The sequence below is a fragment of the Siphateles boraxobius genome, unplaced genomic scaffold (genome assembly GCF_051911475.1).
Source record: "Siphateles boraxobius isolate OS27281-9 unplaced genomic scaffold, OSU_SipBor_1 160, whole genome shotgun sequence".
Classification (NCBI taxonomy): domain Eukaryota; kingdom Metazoa; phylum Chordata; class Actinopteri; order Cypriniformes; family Leuciscidae; genus Siphateles; species Siphateles boraxobius.
In genome coordinates this window covers 120,101-143,402 of record NW_027508767.1, presented here as the reverse complement: position 1 = coordinate 143,402, position 23,302 = coordinate 120,101, and the positions used below count along the sequence as shown (strand labels likewise).

The window sequence follows — 23,302 nt, the reverse complement described above, 5'->3', positions numbered from 1 at the left end:
AAAGTGTACTCCTCCCAGCTCAGAGGACCACTTTTCTAGGTGTAATATGGGATTCAAAAACATGCAAGCACGTCTGTCTCCTGCACGTATTTCTGCGTTTCTCAGCCGTAAAGAATGTAAACTAGGTCAGTCATTCACTGCAAAACAGTCTCTGAGACTGTTGGGGCTCATGGTAGTTGCGTCCAACGTAGTTACTTTTGGCCTTCTGTACATGAGCCCCCTGCAGTGGTGGCTCTGGACCAAGGGATTTTCTCCGAGGGGAAATCCGTTTTCGCATGATCAAAGTCACGCGGCTATGCCTTCGTGCCTCGGTCATGCGGAAGAAACCTTGGTTCCTCGCCCAGGGCCCAGTGCTGGGGGCTTCTTGTCGACGCGTCACACTATCGACGGATGCTTCCATCACAGGATGGGGGGCGGTCATGAGTGGCCACTCGGTGAAAGGTCTTTGGTTGGGGCTCAAGGCAGTTGCGTCCAACATAGTTTCTTTTGGCCTTCTGTACATGAGACCCCTGCAGTAGTAGCTCAGGATCAAAGGGTTTTCTCCGAGGGGAAATCCGTTTTTCGCATGATCAAGGTCACGTGGCTATGCCTTTGTGCCTCGTCATGTTGAAGAACCTTGGTTCCTCGCCCAGGCCCAGTGATGGGGGCTTCTTGTCGACGCATAATGCTTTCGACGGATGCTTCCCTCACAAGTCGGGGGCAATCATGAGTGGTTGTTCGGCGAAGGGTCCGGACAACACACTGATGGCCTCGTATATCAGAGCTGATATCCTGTTGAGGCAAGGGCTGTGGCTCGGGGAATTGAGACCTCACTCCGAGGTGGCTGAGCTTCTTAGGGAGAACTTCGGTCAACTCAAGTCGACCTTCGCATCGTTTGTACAATGCATTGCCCTTTTTGGTTCTCCCTCACGCATCTAGCTCCGCTTGGACTGGACGTGATGTATTAGGTGTGGTTGACGCTACACCTGTACGCATTCCCGATATCTTTGCTCCTGGGAGCTCTGGAGTTATGGATACTGTGGGCTCGGCCTCTGAGGGGGCCCAGATCATAGATTCAGGTCTCTCGACCAAGGTCGTGGAGACCATACTCCAGTACAGAGCTCCCTCCACGAGAAGACTAAATATGCATTGACATGGAAACTGACATGTTTCTTTGCTGGGTTATCTCTGAGGAGAGATCCTTAATTTCGTCTTCTCCGTGGTACATGAGGCTGAGGCCTGCACGTACTTGGATTTGCATCTGGTTTGGTGGTAGTATTTCTTCACCCCAGGTCGGGTTATATTTCTTAGTTCCCTTCTAAATGTGCGGGTCATTTGTGCTCTAGGCCTACTGTCCTCCACCTTTAATACCCCAGATCAGGAAAAAACTTAATCTGTTATGCCCTTTCCGGGCTTTGGATGTGTATGTCCACAGAGCTCCTCAGTGCAGATATCAGAACAATTATTTGTCTGCTTCGGGTAACTTAAGATAGGTTGCCCTGCATCTAAACAGATAATGTGCAAGTGGGTAGTTGAGGCTATCTCACTTGCTTATGAAGCGGGCGGACAGCCTTCACCTATGGCAGTTCAGGCCCATTCTACAAGGAGTATGGCTGCCTCTAGGCTTTAATTTCGGGTGTTTCCCTTCAGGACATTTGTAATGCGGCAGGCTGGTCCTCACCACATACATTTGTCAGATTTTATGACCTAGACCTCTCCACTCCCGGGGCTAGGCTGCTTGCTTCTTAGTGTGCGCAAGGACTTCACACAGAACGGGCATTTCTCATTATGGCGTGGTGGGTATAGGGTTCCCACCGCATCTCAACGCAGCTCCAGTTCCCTTGAAAGGGAACGTCTCAGGTTACGTATGTAACCCTGGTTCCCTGAGAGGGAACGAGACGCTGCGTTCTACTGCCATACTTCCTGCATGCCCTGATCAACTTGCTTCAGGCTTTTTCAGAAGCTGTCGCGGTCTGTTTTCTGGTGTGCTTTATAGCTTCCTGGTCTAGGACGCCACCCGCCTATGACGTCTCGCTCTTCCATTGGACTGAATATACACGTGCTTCACAACGCAATCACGCAGAGCGTTCCCACCGCGTCTCAACGCAGCGTCTCGTTCCCTCTCAGGGAACCAGGGTTACATACGTAACCCGAGACGTTAGTTATACAGAAAGATTAGTTAGAAAGAAAGAAAAATTAGTTAAAAAGAAAGAAAGATTTGTTTGAAAGAAAGTTTAGTTAGAAAGAAATATTAGAAAGAAAGAAATATTAGAAAGAAAGATAGTTAAGTTAGAAAAAAGAAAGAAAGATTAGCTAAAAAGAAAGATTTGTAAAAAAGAAATGAAGATTAGTTAGAAAGAAAGATTTGTAAAAAAGAAAGAAAGATTAGTTAAAAAGAAAAAAAGATTAGTTAGAAAGAAATATTAGTTAGAAAGAAATATTAGTTTAAAAGAAAGAAAGTTTAGTTAGAAAGAAAAAACAGATTAGTTAAAAAGAAAGAAAGAAAAAAGAAAGAAATATTAGTTTGAAAGAAAGCAAGAAATATTAGTTTGAAAGAAAGATTAGTTAGAAAGAAAGATTAGTTAGAAAAGAAAGAAAGATTAGTTAAAAATAAAAAAGAAAGAAATATTAGTTAGAAAGAAAGATTTGTAAAAAAGAAAGAAAGATTAGTTGGAAAGAAAGATATATTAGTTAGAAAGAAAGATTAGTTAGAAAGAAATATTAGTTTAAAAGAAAGAAAGAACGATTAGTTAGAAAGAAAGAAAGATTAGTTAGAAAGAAAGACAGATTAGTTAGAAAGAGAAAGAATGAAAGAAAGAAATAAAAAATAAAAAATAAAGATTTGTTGGAAAGAAAGACAGATTAGTTAGAAAGAAAGAAAGAAAGAAAGAATTTCTTGTAATAAAGAAAGAAAGATTAGTTGGAAAGAAAGAAAGATTAGTTAGAAAGAAAGAAAGATTAGTTAGAAAGAAAGAAAAATAAGTTAGAAAGAAAGATTAGTTAGAAAGAAAGATTAGTGAGAAAGAAAGATTAGTTAGAAAGAAAGAAAAATAAGTTAGAAAGAAAGATTAGTTAGAAAGAAAGATTAGTTAGCAAGAAAGAATAGTTAGAAAGAAAGATTAGTTAGAAAGAACAAAAGATTAGTTAGACGGAAAGATTAGTTAGAAAGAACGAAAGATTAGTTAGAAAGAAAGAAAGATTAGTTAGAAGGAAAGATTTGTTACAAAAAAGTTTAGTTAGAAAGAAATATTAGTTAGAAAGAAATATTCATTAGAAAGAAAGATTAGTTAGAAAGAAAGATTTGTAAGAAAGAATGAAAGATCATTTGGAAATAAATAAATATTAGTTAGAAAGAAAGATTAGTTGGAAAGAAGGAAAGAAAAAGAAAAAAAGATTAGTTAGAAAGAAAGAAAGATTAGTTAGAAAGAAAGATAGATAAGTTAGAAAGAAAGAAAGATAAGTTAGAAAGAAAGAAACAAAGAAAGATTAGTTAGAAAGAAAGAAACAAAGAAAAAAGAAAGATTAGTTGGAAAGAAAGATTTGTAAGAAAGAAAGAAAGATTAGTTAGAAAGAAAGAAAGAAAGATTAGTTAGAAAGAAAGAAATATTAGTTAGAAAGAAAGAAAGATTAGTTAGAAAGAAATATTTGTTAAAAAGAAAGAAAGAAAGATTAGTTAGAAAGAAAGAAAGATTAGTTAAAAAGAAAGAACGAAAGATTAGTTAGAAAGAAAGATTAGTTAAAAAGAAAGAACGAAAGATTAGTTAGAAAGAAAGTTTAGTTAGAAAGAAATATTAGTTAGAAAGAAATATTCATTAGAAAGAAAGATTAATTAGAAAGAAAGATTAGTTAAAAAGAAAGAAAGAGATTAGTAAAAAAGAAAGATTAGTTAGAAAGACAGAAAGACAAGTTTGAAAGAAAGACCAATTAGTTTGAATAAATGAAAGAAAGATAGTTAGAAAGAAAGAAAGAAATATTAGTTTGAATGAAATAAAGAAAGATTAGTTAGAAAGATAGAAAGATTAGTTAGAAAGATAGAAAGATTAGTTAGAAAAAGAAAGATTAGTTAGAAAGAATGAAAGATTAGTTTGAATGAAAGAAAGATTAGTTAGAAAGAAAGAAAGAAAGAAAGAAAGAAAGAAAGAAAGAAAGAAAAAGAAAGAAAGATTAGTTTGAATGAAAGAAAGAAAGATTAGTTAGAAAAAGAAAGATTAGTTAGAAAAAGAAAGATTAGTTAGAAATAAAAATTAGTTAGAAAGAAAGATAGATAGATAGATAGATAGATAGATAGATAGATAGATAGATAGATAGATAGATAGATAGATAGATAAGTTTATTATTACATTGAATGGTAGTTTAATTGAGTCTATGGCTTCAGGGAGTTCCAACCAATCACCGACAGGGTGCGTGTGTTGTGAGGTTTTGCGCTCTTGCACGGCTGCACGTGAAGTCGGAGCTGAAGAAGAAGCCAGATCTATAGGGAAAACTCAATGTAACTATTCGTGTCTTGGAATAAACATGATGGTATTCCCTCGCCCTAATCTTCCTCCTCTTGGGGATTGATGCCGATTCACGTGGCTACGTGAAAGCGATAAAAAGAATTCTCAGAGCCACCAGGCACTATTTTATACAAATGAGCGGCTGGATCGCATTAAATAATTTTCTGTTAGAACGGTGTTGTGTTAGCGGCCTCCAAGTTAATAACTAATGATCTTTGCAGCGGAAGTGAATCAATCAAAACTAACTTTAGCTGGACAATAACTTTATTCTAGAGCTGCTGTAAAGCCAAAACAATCTCTGTTACTTTAATTTCCTATTATCACTGTAAAGCTGCTTTGAAACAGTATTGTTAAAAGCGCTATATAAATGAAGGTGACTTGATTTGACTTAACATGTTCAATTTCTCTTGTTTGTTGATAGACGCTGGCTTCTTCTTCAGCTCCGACTTCGCGTGCAGTCGTGCACGAGCGCAAAACCTCACAACACACGTCGGTGATTGGTTGGAACACTATTTATTTTGCTTTTGAGTGGTTGGTGAAACCAATTGTTTTTGTGTAGATCTCAGAGCCCAGGCTGCCTACAGAGACGCGTTTTTTTGACGGCTTGCTTATGGGGCGGGCAGCTGGCGGATTGTTAGGAAAGATTGGATGAATGTGACAATTTATGTTTGTGCCTTTTTTGGGCCTGAAATCGCTGATACAACCTTTAATTATCAAGGAGGGTCATGACTTTTCACAATCATTTTGAAGGGTCATAGAAAAATGTATTGCTGGCGAAGAAAGGGTCAAGTCTATTTTGACTATAGATCTCAAAACTCCTCCGGTAGCCCCTTAAATAAAAAACGAACAGTCCCTTACTGACATTATTCAAAATCTTCATTTTGTGTTCAGCAGAAGAAAGAAATTCATACAGGTTTGGAACAATTTGAGTATGAGTAAACAATGACAGAATTTTTATTTTTGGGTGAACTGCCCCTTTAAAGAATTAGTTTGCCCAAAACTTTTGTAAAGATTACTCTTATATAGTTTCAAACACATAAGACTTTAATTCAAAAATTGGATAAAGTGATAATAAAATAAATCCATATGAATCAAGTGTTTAATCCAATTTTTTTGAAGAAACACGATAGCCTAACTTTACACATAGCAACATTGTGTCGTCCAAGATCCGGCCCACATCTGGCACACGTGGAAAGATGATCTGATCCACATGCGGCGTGGAATGGCGGCCCTTTGGTGGCTCAATCCTGTTTGCCAGATCTGGGCCACAAGCAGGCCATAGCAATGACACATGTCAGCCCAGAGCAAAGAAATAAACCACAACTGGAGCTTCTCTGAGACACAAAATCTTTGTATATTAAAAATGGAGTCTCAGCCTTAATAAGCCTGTTAACAAGCAGAATCACTGAAGGAAAGAAGAAAACAGAAAAAGAGACAAGCAGAAACACAAGAACTACAACTGACTTCAGCCACAGCCTTAGATGAAATCAACTCAAGAGAAAGAAGACATTAAATCTCTGAAGATCTCAGCAGAGGAGGATTAAACAACTCCACAAACAGCATTACCAGCTTCACTTATTACTAACCAGGGGTGCGTTTCCCAAAACCATCGTTGGCCAACTATGATCGCAATTTCCATTGAACTCTATTGGTAATGACGGAACTTGCGACCATAGTTGGCTTTGGGAAACGAACCCCAGAGTGACTTTATTTCTGTCAGTTGTCTTCAGGAGTTCTTATTGAGAATTAACAGTAGGGTGACCAGATTTCTCGGAGTGGAATACGGGACACATACAGAACGCATGCGTATAGAGGGAATGCACGTGACGTCACCGTTGGCCGGAGTGACTGCAGTTACGCCCACAAGTGGCAAAAAGACTGAGCGGCAGCATTGGTTTTCAGTGTGAATGCTGCGGAAAAACACACAAAACGCGTTTAAAACGGGAAAGAGCTTTGAGACTGACTGTACAACTAGATTTGACAAGAAATATGAGGAATATTTTTACAGACTACCTAAAGCTACAGAACAGAGAAGCAAATAGATCGCTACAATTCATAGAAACAACTGGACTCCAGGCAGCGAAAGGTGGATTTGCAGTTATCATTTTTGTGTCAATATGCTGAATTTAGTGGTAAAATCAATCTCTATATATTGTATTGTTATATATTGCAGTGACAACTCATCAATCAAATATTTACCACTGCATATTCTGTATAATTTGACATTTTTAAATAAACACTGACAAAAAACTATACAAGTTTTAAGTCTCTAGACGATATGATGATATATATAACATTGATAAGTGATCACCTGGATTTAGACCTGCCTATTTTGTATTTATATAAAGCATTCACAGGCAAATTTGCTGTATGTATTTCCCTGGTGTCGAAATCAGGCACATTTAATGTCAGGAAACACGATTCCTGGCTGCATGTTAATATCCATGGATCACTGGATCTTTAGTAAGTTGTAAGGAACACTATATTGAGTCCAATCTTTAGTTTAAACTGATAATCGTTTGTTTTACTTGCGTTTTCGCAGTTTCCCCTATTAAATCCAGTCACGCAGCTGCTCTTCTGCCACTCAGTCCGGCTGAGGGGGCGTGTTCCGGCGGGAAATTGACGTTAATGCATTCCCTCTCTTAATGCGTCTTACATGCGCTTCATTAGGCACACTAGCACACACACACAAGGTCTCTCCCTCTCTGTCATGCGCGCGCTACACGGTTTGAACGTAACATATATTCACTTAGCCTTTCGGAAACGAAACCTATTATATATTAAAAAAAAATATATATATATATATATTAACGATGAAATAAGGGACAAAACATGATTTTTTCAGAATAAGTCGGGACACTAAAATTAGAGTGGAAATACGGGGCTGTCCCGGGAAAAACGGGACGTCTGGTCACCCTAATTAACAGAGGGTTTAACTCTAATGTGTATAATTGGAAGTCAACATAACAGTGATTAATGTTTCTATTAGTTGGGCTCTTATTATATATTATATATATATATAATTTTGAATTTCAGGGAGTGCGTTCCCGAGACACCAGGCACTGTGGGTGGCCGGCCGGAGCACGTTAGGGTTTTTTTCTGTTAGAACGGTGTTGTGTTAACGCCCCCAAAGTTAATAACTAATGATCTTCGCAACGGATGTGAATCAATCAAGACTATCTTTAGCTGGAAAATTACTTTGTCCTAGAGCTGCTGTAAAGCATAAACAATCTCTTACGGTAATTTCTATTATCACTGTAAAGCTGCATTGAAACAATCCATACTGTTAAAAGTGCTTTATAAATGAAGGTGACTATGTCATTAGATGCTAACAATTATGTTGTTCAATTGACACATCACAAACCCTGTCGCTACAGCAATCAGTATGACGATTTTAACAAAAATTAGTACGAAAACTTAGACTATGCTGACACACAGAGACATCATCAATCAGCACATGAATCTCTGGTAACAATCACCAAAATATTTAGGTAATCAGATCAACCTTGAACATCACAAAAAAGTGACTAAACGTCACAACAAAAACAATAGCGAAAAATAAAAGCAAATATTTTGAATTAAACAAACTAATAGAACAACACAGCGGCATAATTAATTCACGCTGCAATGCATGCTGGGAGTTTTGTACTATGCTGGTAACCAGCATGTATTGCAGCATAGCAATTATAATTGTCACCATTGTTGAGATTCATGTGCTGATTGTTGATATCTGTGTGGCCATCGTAGATTGAGCTTTTGTTAAAATCTTCTCACTTTTATAATACTGCTGGATCTCATGCTGCCGTAACAGGGTTTGTCACGTAAATATATTAATGACACATCAAAACTGTTAGATTTGATTAGGTTCGTCATCAGGCACTTTCATGGTGATTTTGAAATCATCAACAGGTAAACAACATCACCTGATATCAGTTTATTTTAGCTTCCTTTACTACTGCAAATGTGTTTGACAAACACACTGTCAAAGTGGCCAAAATATACTGTATAATAAGAGTTAAGAGCCCAACTAATAAAACCATTAATCACTGTTATAGTGACTTACAATTAAACACATTAGACCCTCTGTTAATTCTCAATAAGAACTTCTGTAGACAACTGACAGAAATAAAGTCGGTCTGTTTAGTAATAAGTGAAGCTGGTAATGCTGTTTGTGGAGTTGTTTAATCCTCCTCTGCTGAGATCTTCAGAGATTTAATGTCTTCTTTCTCTTGAGTTGATTTCATCTAAGGCTGTGGCTGAAGTCAGTTGTAGTTCTTGTGTTTCTGCTTGTCTCTTTTTCTGTTTTCTTCTTTCCTTCAGTGATTCTGCTTGTTAACAGGCTTATTAAGGCTGAGATGACTCCATTTTTAATATACAAAGATTTTGTGTCTCAGAGCAGGTCCAGTTCTGGTTTATTTCTTTGCTCTGGGCTGACATGTGTCATTGCTATGGCCTGCTTGTGGCCCAGATCTGGCAAACAGGATTGAGCCACCAAAGGGCCGCCATTCCACGCCGCATGTGGGCCAGATCATCTTTCCATATGTGGCAGATGTGGGCTGGATCTGGATCTGGGACGTCACAATGTTGCTATTTGGGTTTATATGATGAACAGATTTAAATTAGTCTTTTATTCACATATAAACATTCATCAGAGTTTGTGAAAATTATGGTATCATTGCAAGTCTAGTGTATTGTATAATTTAGGATGAACTATGAGGCCATCAAATTTTTGTTTTATATGATGTTTTATTAACAAAGTTCGGTAGGAACACATTCCAATTATCTATCCAATCATCACGTAATTGTTGCTATGCATTGTTACATTCCAACCAGCTGTCAACAATCAGTAATCAACATGTCTACCCAATCAGTATGAGTGGAGGCCTATATATATACACAGTCGTATCAGTATCCCTCCACCACCCCGTTTCCTCACACTCACCTGGTTATTTTTCTAACTAAAAATACAGGGGGAGTTCTCTGGGTTCGGGGCAAAATACCCTCAGAGTCCTCTCCTTCCACCTTTCTATCCTTAAAGGCTTAGTTCGTCCTGGAAATGCAATAATTGTGAATGGGAACTGACACTGTCAAGTTCTAAAAAGGTCAGAAAAGCACTATAAAATTACTTTAGACCACTTGTGTGTTACATTGCAGTCTTCTGAAGCCACCTGAAATCCAAGTTATTTAATAAAAATGCAGTCCGTATGTGAGGACAGAAATTCTTTACTACAATGACACTGTTCCCTGGCCAGGTTGAATGACTCTTTTTATTCCGTGTTTCTCAGAGCTCTCCTGTTTCCGCTAGTTTTGTGGAGTACACCATTCAGGAGTGCTCATTCCCAGAGGTCCAGTGTGAGCCGGGAAATAAAGGTAAAGAGGTGAGTTCCTGCCAGTGTCCTTTACGTCCATGTTCTTGAGCTGGATCCCATCTGATGGATCTAACATCCACCACTATTAATATTTTCTGTTGTTTTTCTCACACCATAAAAAGTTTTATTTGATGAACTATTTTTCCAAACAGTCTGCTTTCTCTCTGTCATTATTGCGTGGTTATTGTGTCTGTGTGTTTTTCATTTCAGCCTGTTGGGTTCTGTGTCGGGGAGGTTCTTGGCCCTGACCACGGCCAGCAAGATGTGAAGGTGTCCTGTGAAATATTTCACCCACAGGTACCCTAAATATCCATATTTGTTTGTCAGGCTTTTTACTTTCCAGCTCTAAAAGCCAGATGACTGAGCTAAATCAACATCTCAACGTAACAGAGGGAAACAGAGCCAAACCCAGTAGAGTTGATCTGAATCTCCCATTGCACTTATTGCCTTCTTGCTTTAGTTTGTCTAGAAAAGCGGAAAGACAAAAATAGACTGTTTAATTCCTTCCTTCTGACCATCTTTCTCCTTCTTGCCTTATCTTGTTGGAAAGATTAAAACCACCAAAATGTTGTCATTTTCACTAAGAAACTCGGAAATCGTGGCGTTGTAAAAGTGCTGATCATAAAATAACGTTGTAGTGGCTGCACAGAAACAACAAATGCAGACTAGAATGTACATTTCCAGAAGAAAATGTGAAGTGGTGCTTGCAGTGGCAAAACTCGCCACTCGGTTGCTAGGGCGTTGTTAGGCGGTTGCCAGGGTATTCTGGGTGGTTGCTATGGTGTTGCTAGGCAGTTGCTAGGGTGTTCTGGGTGGTTGCTAGGGTGTTGCTAGGGTAGTTGCTATGATGTTGCTAGGAGGTTGCTAGGGTATTCTGGGTGGTTGCCAGGGTGTTGCTAGGCGGTTGCTATGGTGTTCTGGGTGGTTGCAATGGTGTTGCTAGGCGGTTGCTAGGGTATTCTGGGTGGTTGCTAGGCAGTTGCTAGAGTGTTCTGGGTGGTTGCTAGGGTGTTGCTAGGCGGTTGCTAGGGTATTCTGGGTGGTTGCTATGGTGTTGCTAGGTGGTTGCTAGGGTGTTCTGGTGGTTTCTAGGGTGTTCTGGGTGGTTGCTAGGGCGTTTCTAGGCAGTTGCTAGGGTGTTCTGGGTGGTTGCTAGGCGGTTGCTAGGGTGTTCTGGGTGGTTGCTAGGGTGTTGCTAGGGTGTTGCTAGGGTGTTGCTAGGTGGTTGCTAGGGTGTTTTGGGTGGTTGCTAGGGTGTTGCTAGGCGGTTGCTAGGGTGTTCTGGGTGGTTGCTAGGGTGTTGCTAGGTGGTTGCTAGGGTGTTCTGAGTGGTTGCTAGGGTGTTGCTAGGTGGTTGCTAGGGTATTCTGGGTGGTTGCTAGGGTGTTGCTAGGCGGTTGCTAGGGTTTTCTGGGTGGTTGCTAGGGTGTTGCTAGGCGGTTGCTAGGGTGTTCGGAGTGGTTGCTAGGGTGTTGCTAGGTGGTTGCTAGGGTATTCTGGGTGGTTGCTAGGGTGTTGCTAGGCGGTTGCTAGGGTATTCTGGTTGGTTGCTATGGTGTTGCTAGGCGGTTGCTAGGGTGTTTTGGGTGGTTGCTAGGGTGTTTTAGGTGGTTGCTATGGTATTCTGGATGGTTGCTATGGTGTTACTAGGTGGTTGGTAGTGTCCACATTTGGTTACTATAGAGTTTTTATAATGTTCATGGCATGATTTAGCACTTAGCTAATCAATATTAGCATGTAGCTATTCCCAGCTAGCATGTTTAGCATGTTGAAAGTCCTGTGTGCTAGCATGAGTCAAAAGACCCAACCCCCATCTCTATACGATGTTCTGATGCAGAGATGTAGGTCTTGCAAAATGGTTGCTAGGGTACTCTGTTTGGTTGCTAGGGAGTGGCTTGGCAGCTGCCAATGATGAAACTCCAAAGGCTGCTTGTCAGTATGAATGATATATACCAACCCCCATCTCTATACGATGTTCTAATATAGAGATGTAGGTCTTGCAAAATGGTTGCTAGGGTACTCTGTTTGGTTGCTAGGGAGTGGCTTGGCAGCTGCCAATCATGAAACTCCAAAGGCTGCTTGTCAGTATGAATGATATAAACCAACTCCCATGCCTCTGTGACATTCAGAATGGACGATATTCCTCTTTGGATTTTGGTTGCTAAGGTGCTCGACAATGGTTGCTAGGGCGTGGCTAGGAAGTGTTGAGGTGATTCATGATTGGCTGTTTGCTGCCCCGAGTCAAACGAGACCACCCTCATGTTTCTATGACAATTCAGTCCAGAGATATCCCTTCGATCTCTTTCAATGGAAGTCTATGGGAGTTGTTGCTAAGGTGCTCTAAATGGTTGCTAGGGCGTGGCTTGATAGCTTCACAATGATCCTGAGAGACTGATTGGTTGTCTGAGTAAAATGAGCCCGCCCCCTTGTCTCTATGACACTGTGATCCAGAGTTATGTTCAATATAAAAGTGGCGAGTTTTTTTGGTGTAGGACGGCCCATTTCATGGGCCGTCCTACACCATAGTAAGTCAATGGGGAAACTTTGGGCAGCTCCTGCCCCCCAGGGGTGCAACTTTTACCCCATTGTGTGGTATGTTCTTACAGAGCCTGTCAGCCTTTTCAAATGTGGTAAATTACACGTTTCTGCGACATCCTCGTTCCGACCTACGACTCGTCAAAGTTTGACGCAATGTTAAGTCTATGGGATTTTTCGGCCGGTTTGTCGCCCCTGGGGCGAACATCGTACCCCCGATCCCTTATAAAAGTCATAGCACACCATTCCCGAACAGGCCGCACGTTTTGACGCCTCATTCCTGGGTCTGTGACAAAAACTGCGGGAGAAGTAGCGCGTCAAAAAGTGGCCAGAAGAATAATAATAAGAAAAAGAACTAGAATGTACATTTCCAGAAGAAAATGTGAAGTGGTGCTTGCAGTGGCAAAACTCGCCACTTGGTTGCTAGGTCGTTGCTAGGCGGTTGCAAGGGTATTCTGGGTGGTTGCTATGGTGTTGCTAGGCGGTTGCTAGGGTGTTCTGGGTGGTTGCTAGGGTGTTGCTAGGCAATTGCTAGGGTGTTGCTAGGGTAGTTGCTATGGTGTTGCTAGGAGGTTGCTAGGGTATTCTGGGTGGTTGCTAGGATGTTGCTAGGCGGTTGCTATGGTGTTCTGGGTGGTTGCAATGGTGTTGCTAGGCGGTTGCTAGGGTATTCTGGGTGGTTGCTAGGCGGTTGCTAGAGTGTTCTGGGTGGTTGCTAGGGTGTTGCTAGGCGGTTGCTAGGGTATTCTGGGTGGTTGCTATGGTGTTGCTAGGTGGTTGCTATGGTGTTGCTAGGTGGTTGCTAGGGTGTTCTGGTAGTTGCTAGGGTGTTCTGGGTGGTTGCTAGGGCGTTGCTAGGCAGTTGCTAGGGTGTTCTGGGTGGTTTCTAGGGTGTTGCTAGGGTAATCTGGGTGGTTGCTATGGTGTTACTAGGTGGTTGGTAGTTGTCAAAGATGGTTACTGTTGAGTTTGTAGCATTTTATTGGCATGATTTAGCACTTAGCTAATCAATATTAGCATGTAGCTATTCACTGCTAGCATGTGTAGCATGTAGCAAGTCCTGTTTGCTAGCATGAGTCAAAAGACCCAACCCCCATCTCTATACGATGTTCTGATGCAGAGATATTGGTCTTGCAAAACGGTTGCTAGGGTACTCTGTTTAGTTGCTAGGGAGTGGCTTGGCAGCTGCCAATCATGAAGCTCCAAAGTCAATGTGAATGTATAAACCAACCCCCATCTCTATACGATGTTTTGATGCAGAGATATAGGTCTTGCGAAATGGTTGCTAGGGTACTCTGTTTGGTTGCTAGGGAGTGGCTTGGCAGCTGCCAATCATGAAACTCCAAAGGCTTCTTGTCAGTATGAATGATATTAACCAACTCCCACGCCTTTGTGACATTCAGAATGGAAGATATCCCTCTTTGGATTTTTGTTGCTAAGGTGCTTGACAATGGTTGCTAGGGAGAGGTTAGGATGTGTTGAGGTGATTCAGGATTGGCTGTTTGCTGCCCCGAGTCAAACGAGCCCACCCTCATGTTTCTATGACTCTTATATCCTGAGATATCCCTTTGATCTGTTTCAATGGAAGTCTATGGAACTTGTTGCTAAGGAGCGCGAAATGGTTGCTAGGGCGTGGCTTGATAGCTTCACAATGATCCTGAGAGACTGATTGGACGTCTGAGTAAAATGAGCCCGCCCCCTTGTCTCTATGACACTGTGATCCAGAGTTATGTTCAATATAAAAGCGGTTTCTATGGTGTAGGACGGCCCATTTCATTGGCCGTCCTACACCATAGTAAGTCAATGGGGCAACTTTGGGCCGCTCCTGCCCCCCAGGGGTGCAACTTTTACCCCATTGTGTGGTATGTTCTTACAGAGCCTGTCAGTCTCTTCAAATGTGGTAAATTACACGTTTCTGCGACATCCTCGTTCCGAGCTACGACTCGTCAAAGTTTGATGCAATGTTAAGTCTATGGGATTTTTCGGCCGGTTTTTCGCCCCTGGGGCGAACATCGTACCCCCGATCCCTTATAAAAGTCATAGCACACCATTCCCGAACAGGCCGCACGTTTTGACGCCTCATTCGTGGGTCTGTGACAAAAACTGCGGGAGGAGTAGCGCGTCAAAAAGTGGCCAGAAGAATAATAATAAGAAAAATAATAATAAGTATGGACAATAACAATAGTGTTGCCTTGCTTTCAGCAAGCACCACTAATAAAGCATCAATTACACACTCTTACACTGCTCTTAACTTTGTTGCACCAACCCTAAAAATCGTCCTGTCTTTGCCTAAAAAATCTGAAGGAAATACTAAATTACCCACATTTTCCAAGTTTATTTGACAGGGACATTGTGGGAACTTTGCTGGAGGACTCGAAGGCAATATCATTTCTTATTTTCCAGTTGTTTAATCTTATAGATAGGAAGAAATACTTAAAAAGCATGACTTTTAACCCTTTCACACGTACGATCACCCCGGTGTGATCAGTCTTGGGTGGTCCCTGGAGCGTACGATCACACCGGTGTGATTAGAATGGTCAGTGCTTCACGTGATCAACTGCTAAATTCAAACGTGCTTTCGCGCGTTGACTGGCGCTGAGCCAGAGACAGACGCACTCAGTGCTGTCATATATCACAACTATTGAGTTTTTTCAACCACATAATGTTTATTTTAGGTTTCAGACACTTAAATACACATAATTACTAGCAAAACAATGATTTTAAGTTTGTAAAAAACACACTGATGTCTATGGAAGCGGCAATAATTCTTCTTCCTTTCCATTATAATAAGACAACACTTTTATTCATATCAGATACACATTGTGTGAGTAGCTTTACATTTTATCCTATTCTTCTCCCAGTTCACCTGCCACTTACTTTCATGTATTTCGTGAGAAGTGGAGGAATTGACGTGTTGTAAATCCAACAGATCCGATTCTCTGAACTATGAAACAAACTAACATGGCGCCGCCCATTGCGCATACAGCTCAACTAACGCGATCGTTATAAAGGTGTTTAAACAACAAAACACTTCCAATTGCACATATTTGACAATCGGAATATCAGTGTTTCATGCTATAGCTAATACATTTGTGTATATTTTTAATTAAAAAGGAAAAATTACATAAAAGCAGATCATCATTCATTCAGCGCTGTGTTGTAGTTGCGCTGTGCCACGTGACAAGCAATGACGTGTCACCATGGAAACATTAAAGTGACAAGTTCTAAATAACGGTCGCCTTGAAAAACTCACGCTGGGGGGTCAGTTAGAATATTTTAAACTTACGTGTGAAAGGGTTAAAGCAGGAAGTGTGAAATTTCTGCAGCACTAGCAGCTACCAAACTGAATTGCTAGAAGTAATGTTTCCAATGTTTTCCTGAGACGTGATTTAGAAATCATTAGAAAAATAAGATGTTGAAAAACACACAGAAATATAATATAAAGTGGAGCCACACTCCTGACTATATCAGTGTAAGATTCATTAGACTAATTAAAGTGTGATTTAATGATAAGAGTCATTTGTTTCGTAATCAGACTACACTGCTTGCGCTGCATGTATGTTTTTTGCATGCAGACAGTAAGGACAACTCATATGTTGTACAGTAAATAATTTTCTTGCCATTATTTTGTGGTACCGTAAATGGTAATTTTATCTGAACTGCATTAAATTCTGAAATAAACTGCAGAATGATAAGTGTAATATATATGAAGTATTTCACATGTTGTTGCCACTGACCCACAGGTGCATGTTGTCATTCCCACACAGCAAGAGGAAAAGTCCACCACACTTTCCAAAACCCCAACCCACAATATCCGTCATATCTCTGAGCCCACATTCCAGGATGTTGGAAAAGATACGCCTCGGCTAGTCGAGCCGGTGTATCAGGCCATCCCTGCAGGACCAGCACCAGATGCAGCGCTCCCAGCCTCTTCCAGTGAATCCAGCGAGTCTGCCGAGACCTCCTCCTCTGAGGAACTCAGCGGTTCTGTCCGTGCCGTCAAACCTCCACTGAACTTCCGTTACGCACCGCGCCGTCAGAGAAGGCAGATCCCCACACCTCCTCCTCATTCCCCTGTGTTCCTGAGCGTCTTTCCCAGCGTCCCGTCTCCGTTCCGATCCTGTCCGGGCGTCTCTCGCTACACCACCGTGTGAGAGCCTTCATTCAAGAACAGTTCCCCCACAAAGCCTTGTCAAAACCAGCAAAGTAATATTTAATTATTCTATAAAACATATTACAAATCTCCTTAAACCTCTAACAACTTCACTTTTTGCTAATTTAAATTATGCACAAAATTCAAGCATGAGTCATTTACAGGAATTTATGCCATGTAAGTGTCGTTTTTTCCCATGAAACTGTTCTTTGAGAACTTTTCAAATAAACCGTTAATTTTATCAATATCAATTTGCATGTCCATCACCATGACATTTTAATCTGTTAAATTGAATAACAAATCCAATTATATCTACACGTAGTTTTATTCAAATTAAACTATCATTTATTACATTGAAATACCTTCAGTTTTTTAAATAAGTTTTGAAATGTTTCAAACTTATTCTGACTGTTTTGAAATAATGAATAATGTAGCTTTAAAGGGGAAGTGTATCTTTCCTCGCACTAGTGAAACAATTGTGTGAGTTTCTTGTGCACAACAAAGCAAAACAATACAAATGTTTTCTATACATCAAGTCTTAGTCCATTTGAAGCATGTTCTTCACTGAAGTGTTTTCTCCTTGGTCTAAACTAGAGGTAAAGGTAAAGTAGAGGTAAAACTGGTAGAGGTAAAATTGTGGTTTCAATAAAGTAACGTCTCAGGTTATGTATGTAACCCTGATTCCCTGAGAGGGAACGAGACGCTGCGTTGAGACGCGGTGGGAACGCTCTGCGTGATTGCGTCGTGAAGCACGTGTATAATCAGTCCAATGGAAGAGCGAGACGTCATAGGCGGGTGACGTCATACACCAGGAAGCTATAAAGCACACCAAAATGCGAGTCGCCGCCGTGCCTCGGCAACCGCGGGACCCGCACGGGGAGTGAACCGAACCGTCCTCCTCGAAGAACGCCCGGCGGGAGCGGAGCGTCCTCACGGACAGCTTCTCGCAATGCTCACAGTCAGCCCCCTCGAGAACTGACTGTGGCATGCTCCACTCCCAAATAGTACCAGAAAGCTGATGTGTGTGTCCCCACCCGTGATATAACGTGGGCAGGGAACAACACAAAGCTGCTTGCTCTCTTTTGCCATAATATATATATATTGCAACTTGACAGACAACAATAAATATGACAAGGACAGAATACACAGATCGCTTGCTGAAGGCACAGAAGCTGTCGCGGTCTGTTTTCTGGTGTGCTTTATAGCTTCCTGGTCTATGACGTCACCCGCCTATGAGGTCTCGCTCTTCCATTGGACTGATTATACACGTGCTTCACGACGCAATCACGCAGAGTCTCAACGCATAAATACATTTCTGACAGATAGACAGAGAGATAGATAGATAGATAGATAGATAGATAGATAGATAGATAGATAGATAGATAGATAGATAGATAGATAGATAGATAAAGTACACATAGAAAAGTGCTGGTAAAAAGAAATTGTGCACCTGTAGAAACATGTTGGAAGACTATTTGTCATTGAATCATTCATTCAAGAGATTCTTCAGAAACATCCAGTACAATTCATCCAGTACAAAACAAGTGAGTCACTGAATCATTCCCTTTTTTTGAGTTTTTTTAATTCAAATTAAATAAATAATTTTTTTAATGGACTGCAGCAACTAAAATTTTGTCAGAAACACCAGAGAAGCACTAGTTTCCTGCATCTCTCTCATTTTTTTTTTTGCTGTTTGAGAAGCACATCTGGCCATTTCACTGGTGACGTTGGGGATTTTATACCTGCAACACAGGAAGATACAAACTTCAGTATGACATTTACTTAAAACTGCATGGTTTGATTCTTCAACCATGTAGAAAACCACAAAGGTTGTGCACTTACTTTAGATTAAGTTTTTCTACATCATTGGAGACCTTATAAATGGGTTTCCCCGTGGAAGAGATGAAGAATCTCTCCTTGTTGATTTCTTCCAGGTTGTCTGAGTTTTTATGACCAACCATTACAGGCGAACATTTCTAAAATACATTTCAAACCACTGGAAAATAAATATGTTCTGTGAGCTCTGGTTCTCTAATATCCAAAGTAAGCTGTTATTAGAATTTTGTTTTACAAAATCATACCATTTCCTCCTCCTCGGAAAGGGTAAACGTCGCCAACCGTGCTGTAGCCTTCACCTTTACAGCAACATGTCCACTTTTCCTGCTTAACCATTCACCAACCTACAAAAAAAAAGTTCAAAATATGAGTCTACCAAAAAAAAATATTCCATAAACCAAATGTTGCCAATCTGTAATATTTTGTGGCCTACTCATCTTACAGGTCTTGCTTAAGGTTAGTTCTTACAGCTCAATTTATTACAGTGGCGCATTGCTGCCACATACAAATTTTATTTGTTATGTTGTTATTATGTCGTAATATGTTTTAACTTTATATCTTTTCTCGTAATAACAAGATATGTTGTTAAAACGACATATTTTCTCTTAATAAGGACATATTTTGTAATACGCCTTTATCCACATTAGAGAATTCATACAGCATATCATGCTTTTATCACACTTCCACGTTAGAAAAGCAGAAGCAAATAGCGTATGTAAAATACCTTCCACTGCCTGTATCAATGGCAACGCCCATAACACAAGATTGTTGTGATTTATTGTTGTACAGTTCATCACAGATAGCCTACTTCATCTAAACTAAACTTTCTCAAACGTTTTGGGGCCATGGACCGCTTATAAGGTAGAAAAGTTTCCGAGGACCCCTCATAACCTATAGCCTATAACAGCGAAGTTAGTGTGTGGGTGGGAGAAATGAACATATTATAATTGTTTTATTGCGTATCCCTATGTACTTTTTAATAAAGCACAATTTTATAATGTAGCAATACTTATTTTCTGGAGAATAAGTCGCACCTGAGTACATGCACCAAGACTTAAGTTTTTGAGAGAAACCCGATAAATCGCACTGGTATATCAGTCGCATTTGGAAGCTTTTCTACCTTACCATACAGGCAGTTGAAGGTATTTTACGTATGCTATTAGCTTCTGCTTTTCGAATGTGAAAGTGTGATAAAGGCACAAAATGCTACATAAATTCTCTAATGTGGATAAAGGCATATTACGCGTCACTATGCAACATACAGTATGTCCTTATTACAGGAAAACATTGTTTTAAGGAGAAAAGATATCGCTAAAACGACATAACATCTCGTTATTAGGAGAAAAGATATCGTTAAATCGACATAACATCTAGTTATTCTGAGAAAAGATATCGTTAAAGAGACATTACTTCTCGTTATTACGAGAAAAGATATCGTTAAAACTACATTACATCTTGTTATTACGAGAAAATATATCGTTAAAGCGACATATCTAGTTATTACGAGAAAATATATCGCTAAAGAGACATAACATCTTGTTATTACGAGAAAAGATATCGTTAAAACTACATTACATCTTGTTATTACGAGAAAAGATATCGTTAAAGCATCATAACATCTAGTTATTACGAGAAAATATATCGTTAAAGCGACATAACATCTAGTTATTACGAGAAAATATATCGTTAAAGCGACATAACATCTTGTTATTACGAGAAAAGATATCGTTAAAACTACATTACATCTAGTTATTACGAGAAAAGATATCGTTAAAGCATCATAACATCTAGTTATTACGAGAAAAGATATCGTTAAAACGACAAATCTCGTTATTAAGAGAAAATATATCGTTAGAGCGACATAGCATCTCGTTATTACAAGAAAAGATCGTTAAAGCGACATAACATCTAGTTATTACGAGAAAAGATATCGTTAAAGAGACATAACATCTCGTTATTACGAGAAAAGATATTGTCAAAACGACATAACATCTCGTTATTACGAGAAAATATATCGTTAAAATGACATAACATCTCGTTATTACGAGAAAAGATATTTATAAAGCGCCATAACATCCCGCTATTATGAGAAAAGATAACGTTAAAACTACATAACATCTCGTTATTACGAGAAAAGATATCGTTAAAACTACATAACATCTCGTTATTACGAGAAAAGATATGGTTAAAGCGTAATAACATCTCGTTATTACGAGAAAAGATAACGTTAAAACTACATAACATCTCGTTATTACGAGAAAATATAGCGTTAAAACTACATAAAATCTCGTTATTACGAGAAAAGATATCATTAAAGCGATCTAACATCTAGTTATTACGAGAAAATATATCGTTAAAACTACATAACATCTTGTTATAACGAGAAAAGATATTGTTAAAGCGAATTAACATCTAGTTATTACGAGAAAAGATACCGTTAAACGACATAACATCTCGTTATTAAGAGAAAAGATTTCATTAGAGCGACATAGCATCTCGTTATTACATGAAAAGATTGTTAAAACTAAATAACATCTCGTTATTACAAGAAAAGATATCGTTAGTGTCATAACATCTAGTTATTACGAGAAAAGATATCGTTAAAACGACATAACATCTCGTTATTACGAAAAAAAAATTTGTTTTAATGAGATAACATAGTTATTACGAGAGAGAGATATCGTGAAAATGACATAACATCTTGTTATTACAACATAATTGTGTGGAAAAAAGTATGCAGCAATACGCCACCGTACTTTATAGATGAAATGAACTAAATTAATAATTGATGATCTTTATAACACAATTGAATCAACACCAAACTAACTTCAGCTGAACAATCACTCTTTTTTCTTCTAGATCTGCTGTACATCTGTTTTGATCATTGAATCATTATTTTCCTATAATCACTGTAAAGCTGCTTTAAAACAATATTATATAAAGCTCTATATAAATGAGGCTGACTTGACAAACACTTACAGTCATGTGCTGTACGACTCCAGGCCTCTGGAGGTGCTTCAAGACCAAAACGGCCTCCAGATAATAAATCACAAGCTGGCGTTCTGCTTTGGTCCGATTGTTGCCGGAGCCGGAAAGCTTCCCGATGTCTTTCAGGAAGTCTGTTCTGGCCGCCTCTAATACAGCGTGGATACAGTGGATCTCTGAGCTGTGTGAGTGAGTGGAGGCGGGGCTAATTTGCATATTTATACAACCGCGAATACTAAATGAGGCAAGAGTGTCCAGTTACTCTGAACAAGTTAGAAGAAGTTTTTTTTAAGGAACAAACTTTTAAATATGTCATTTTGGTGATCAAAAATTAGTTCTCTTACGAGTGTTCCTCTTGTACTGCGTAATATCTTAGGCTATGGGGAAAACCTCTTTTCCACGAGATATTGAAGCCAAAAATTATCCTTAATTTTGAATTAATGTAAAACGCGTTGCGGCAGCATGCAGACATAGGCAAGGCGGCTTGCGTGCCTATTGGCTGACCTGCGGCACCAGCAGCAGCCTATCGAGAGAGGCCCTGCGTGACTCCATATCCAATGGGGGTGCTTCGCGCCACTACGTCACGTCCCGCCGAAATAGGCGTGGCCTTGATCTATAAATATAGCTCGACAGGCTGATACAAACTGATTTTCATCTCTTCAGCGAAGCTCATGCATCGCTGGATCCAGAGTCAGAAGCCGCGCCGTTGAGAACAAGCCTTCTGCGGGACGAGCCTTGAACCTGAAGTCGCTGGCCTTCACCTCACCGCCTTCAGTCGCCGTACCTGCTACGCTTTCCGTCGTCTATATCATTTAACTCTGGTGAGAGTGTGTGTTCGCCGTTGCGAACACTCACACTCTCTCTCTCTTATCTAAAAGAGCAAGCGTCTTTTTAAAGATGCCTCATTCCTGTGGCTCATGCCGAGCCGCACTTAGCGACGGGGACCGCCATGTAATCTGCGTTTCCTGCCTGGGTGAGGATCATGCAGCTCTCGTGCTTCACATCACATGATGTGTATTTTCTGTATTCCGGCCACGGCCGATGGTGTCAATTGTTCATTACATGTAGTGAATGTGCCCACAAGTCAGTGCCCACAAACGCTACACAATGCATGTCCCACGGTTTTCTGTAAAAACGAAACCAATTCACATTCAGTCAGCTCAGGCTGACGGGGTTTCTGTGCAGTAAATGTGCCCACTGTCCTGCGCCCACATTCTCTCACAGACATGTTGAACCCCACGGGGTTTTGTCCCGCTCGCAATCTCTCCACAAACTGCCTTAGCAAACTGCCTTAGAGAAATCGATCGCGGCCAGCGACTCATGTCGATTGTGCGTTACATGTAGTGAATGTGCCCACAACCCAGTGCCCACAAACACTACACTATGCATGTCCCGCAGTTTCTGTAAAAATGAAACCAACACACATTCAGGCAGCTCAGGCAGACGGTGTTTTGAGTGCAGTAAATGTGCCCGCTGACCCGCGCACACATTCACTCACATTCACCCACGGGCTTCACCCAGCTCATTTTCTCTTCGCAAACTGCCATAGAAAAATCGAGCGCGGCCAGACCGCCCGCTGTGATCAGCGCGCCCCCCGCCTCAGATGCTGCAAGCACAGTATTTACTTTACAGCACACCGGAGCTCTCCGGCCGCCACTAAGTTGCGGCCAGAGCCCAGATCTCATTTTACCCCTAGCGGGGTATCAGAATGGGGATTTACTAGTGATTTATTACGAGAGATTTATCCAACTCTCGTAAGAGAACGTACTCGGTTACTAACGTAACCTCGGTTCTCTCTAGAGAGGGAACGAGTACTGCGTATCTTGCCGTGCTTACAGCATGCTCTGGTTCGCTTCGGCGATGAAAACCAGTTTGTATCAGCCTGTCGAGCTATATTTATAGATCAAGGCCACGGTCAAGGCGGGACGTGACGTAGTGGCGCGAAGCGC

General features: G+C 40.4%; 1 protein-coding gene across 1 annotated transcript in view; it reads left to right on the top strand.

Moving 5' to 3' along the window:
• LOC143739474 (fetuin-B) overlaps positions 1 to 17,067 on the top strand; it is a 29,708-nt gene extending 12,641 nt beyond the window's left edge. Inside the window, exons 5-7 of the mRNA XM_077231967.1 lie at positions 9,761 to 9,853; positions 10,055 to 10,141; positions 16,123 to 17,067. Coding sequence (XP_077088082.1) covers positions 9,761 to 9,853; positions 10,055 to 10,141; positions 16,123 to 16,533 — 591 coding nt within the window. The 3' untranslated portion in view covers positions 16,534 to 17,067. The remainder of the gene's footprint in view (positions 1 to 9,760; positions 9,854 to 10,054; positions 10,142 to 16,122) is intronic.
• The last annotated feature ends 6,235 nt before the right edge of the window (positions 17,068 to 23,302 follow it).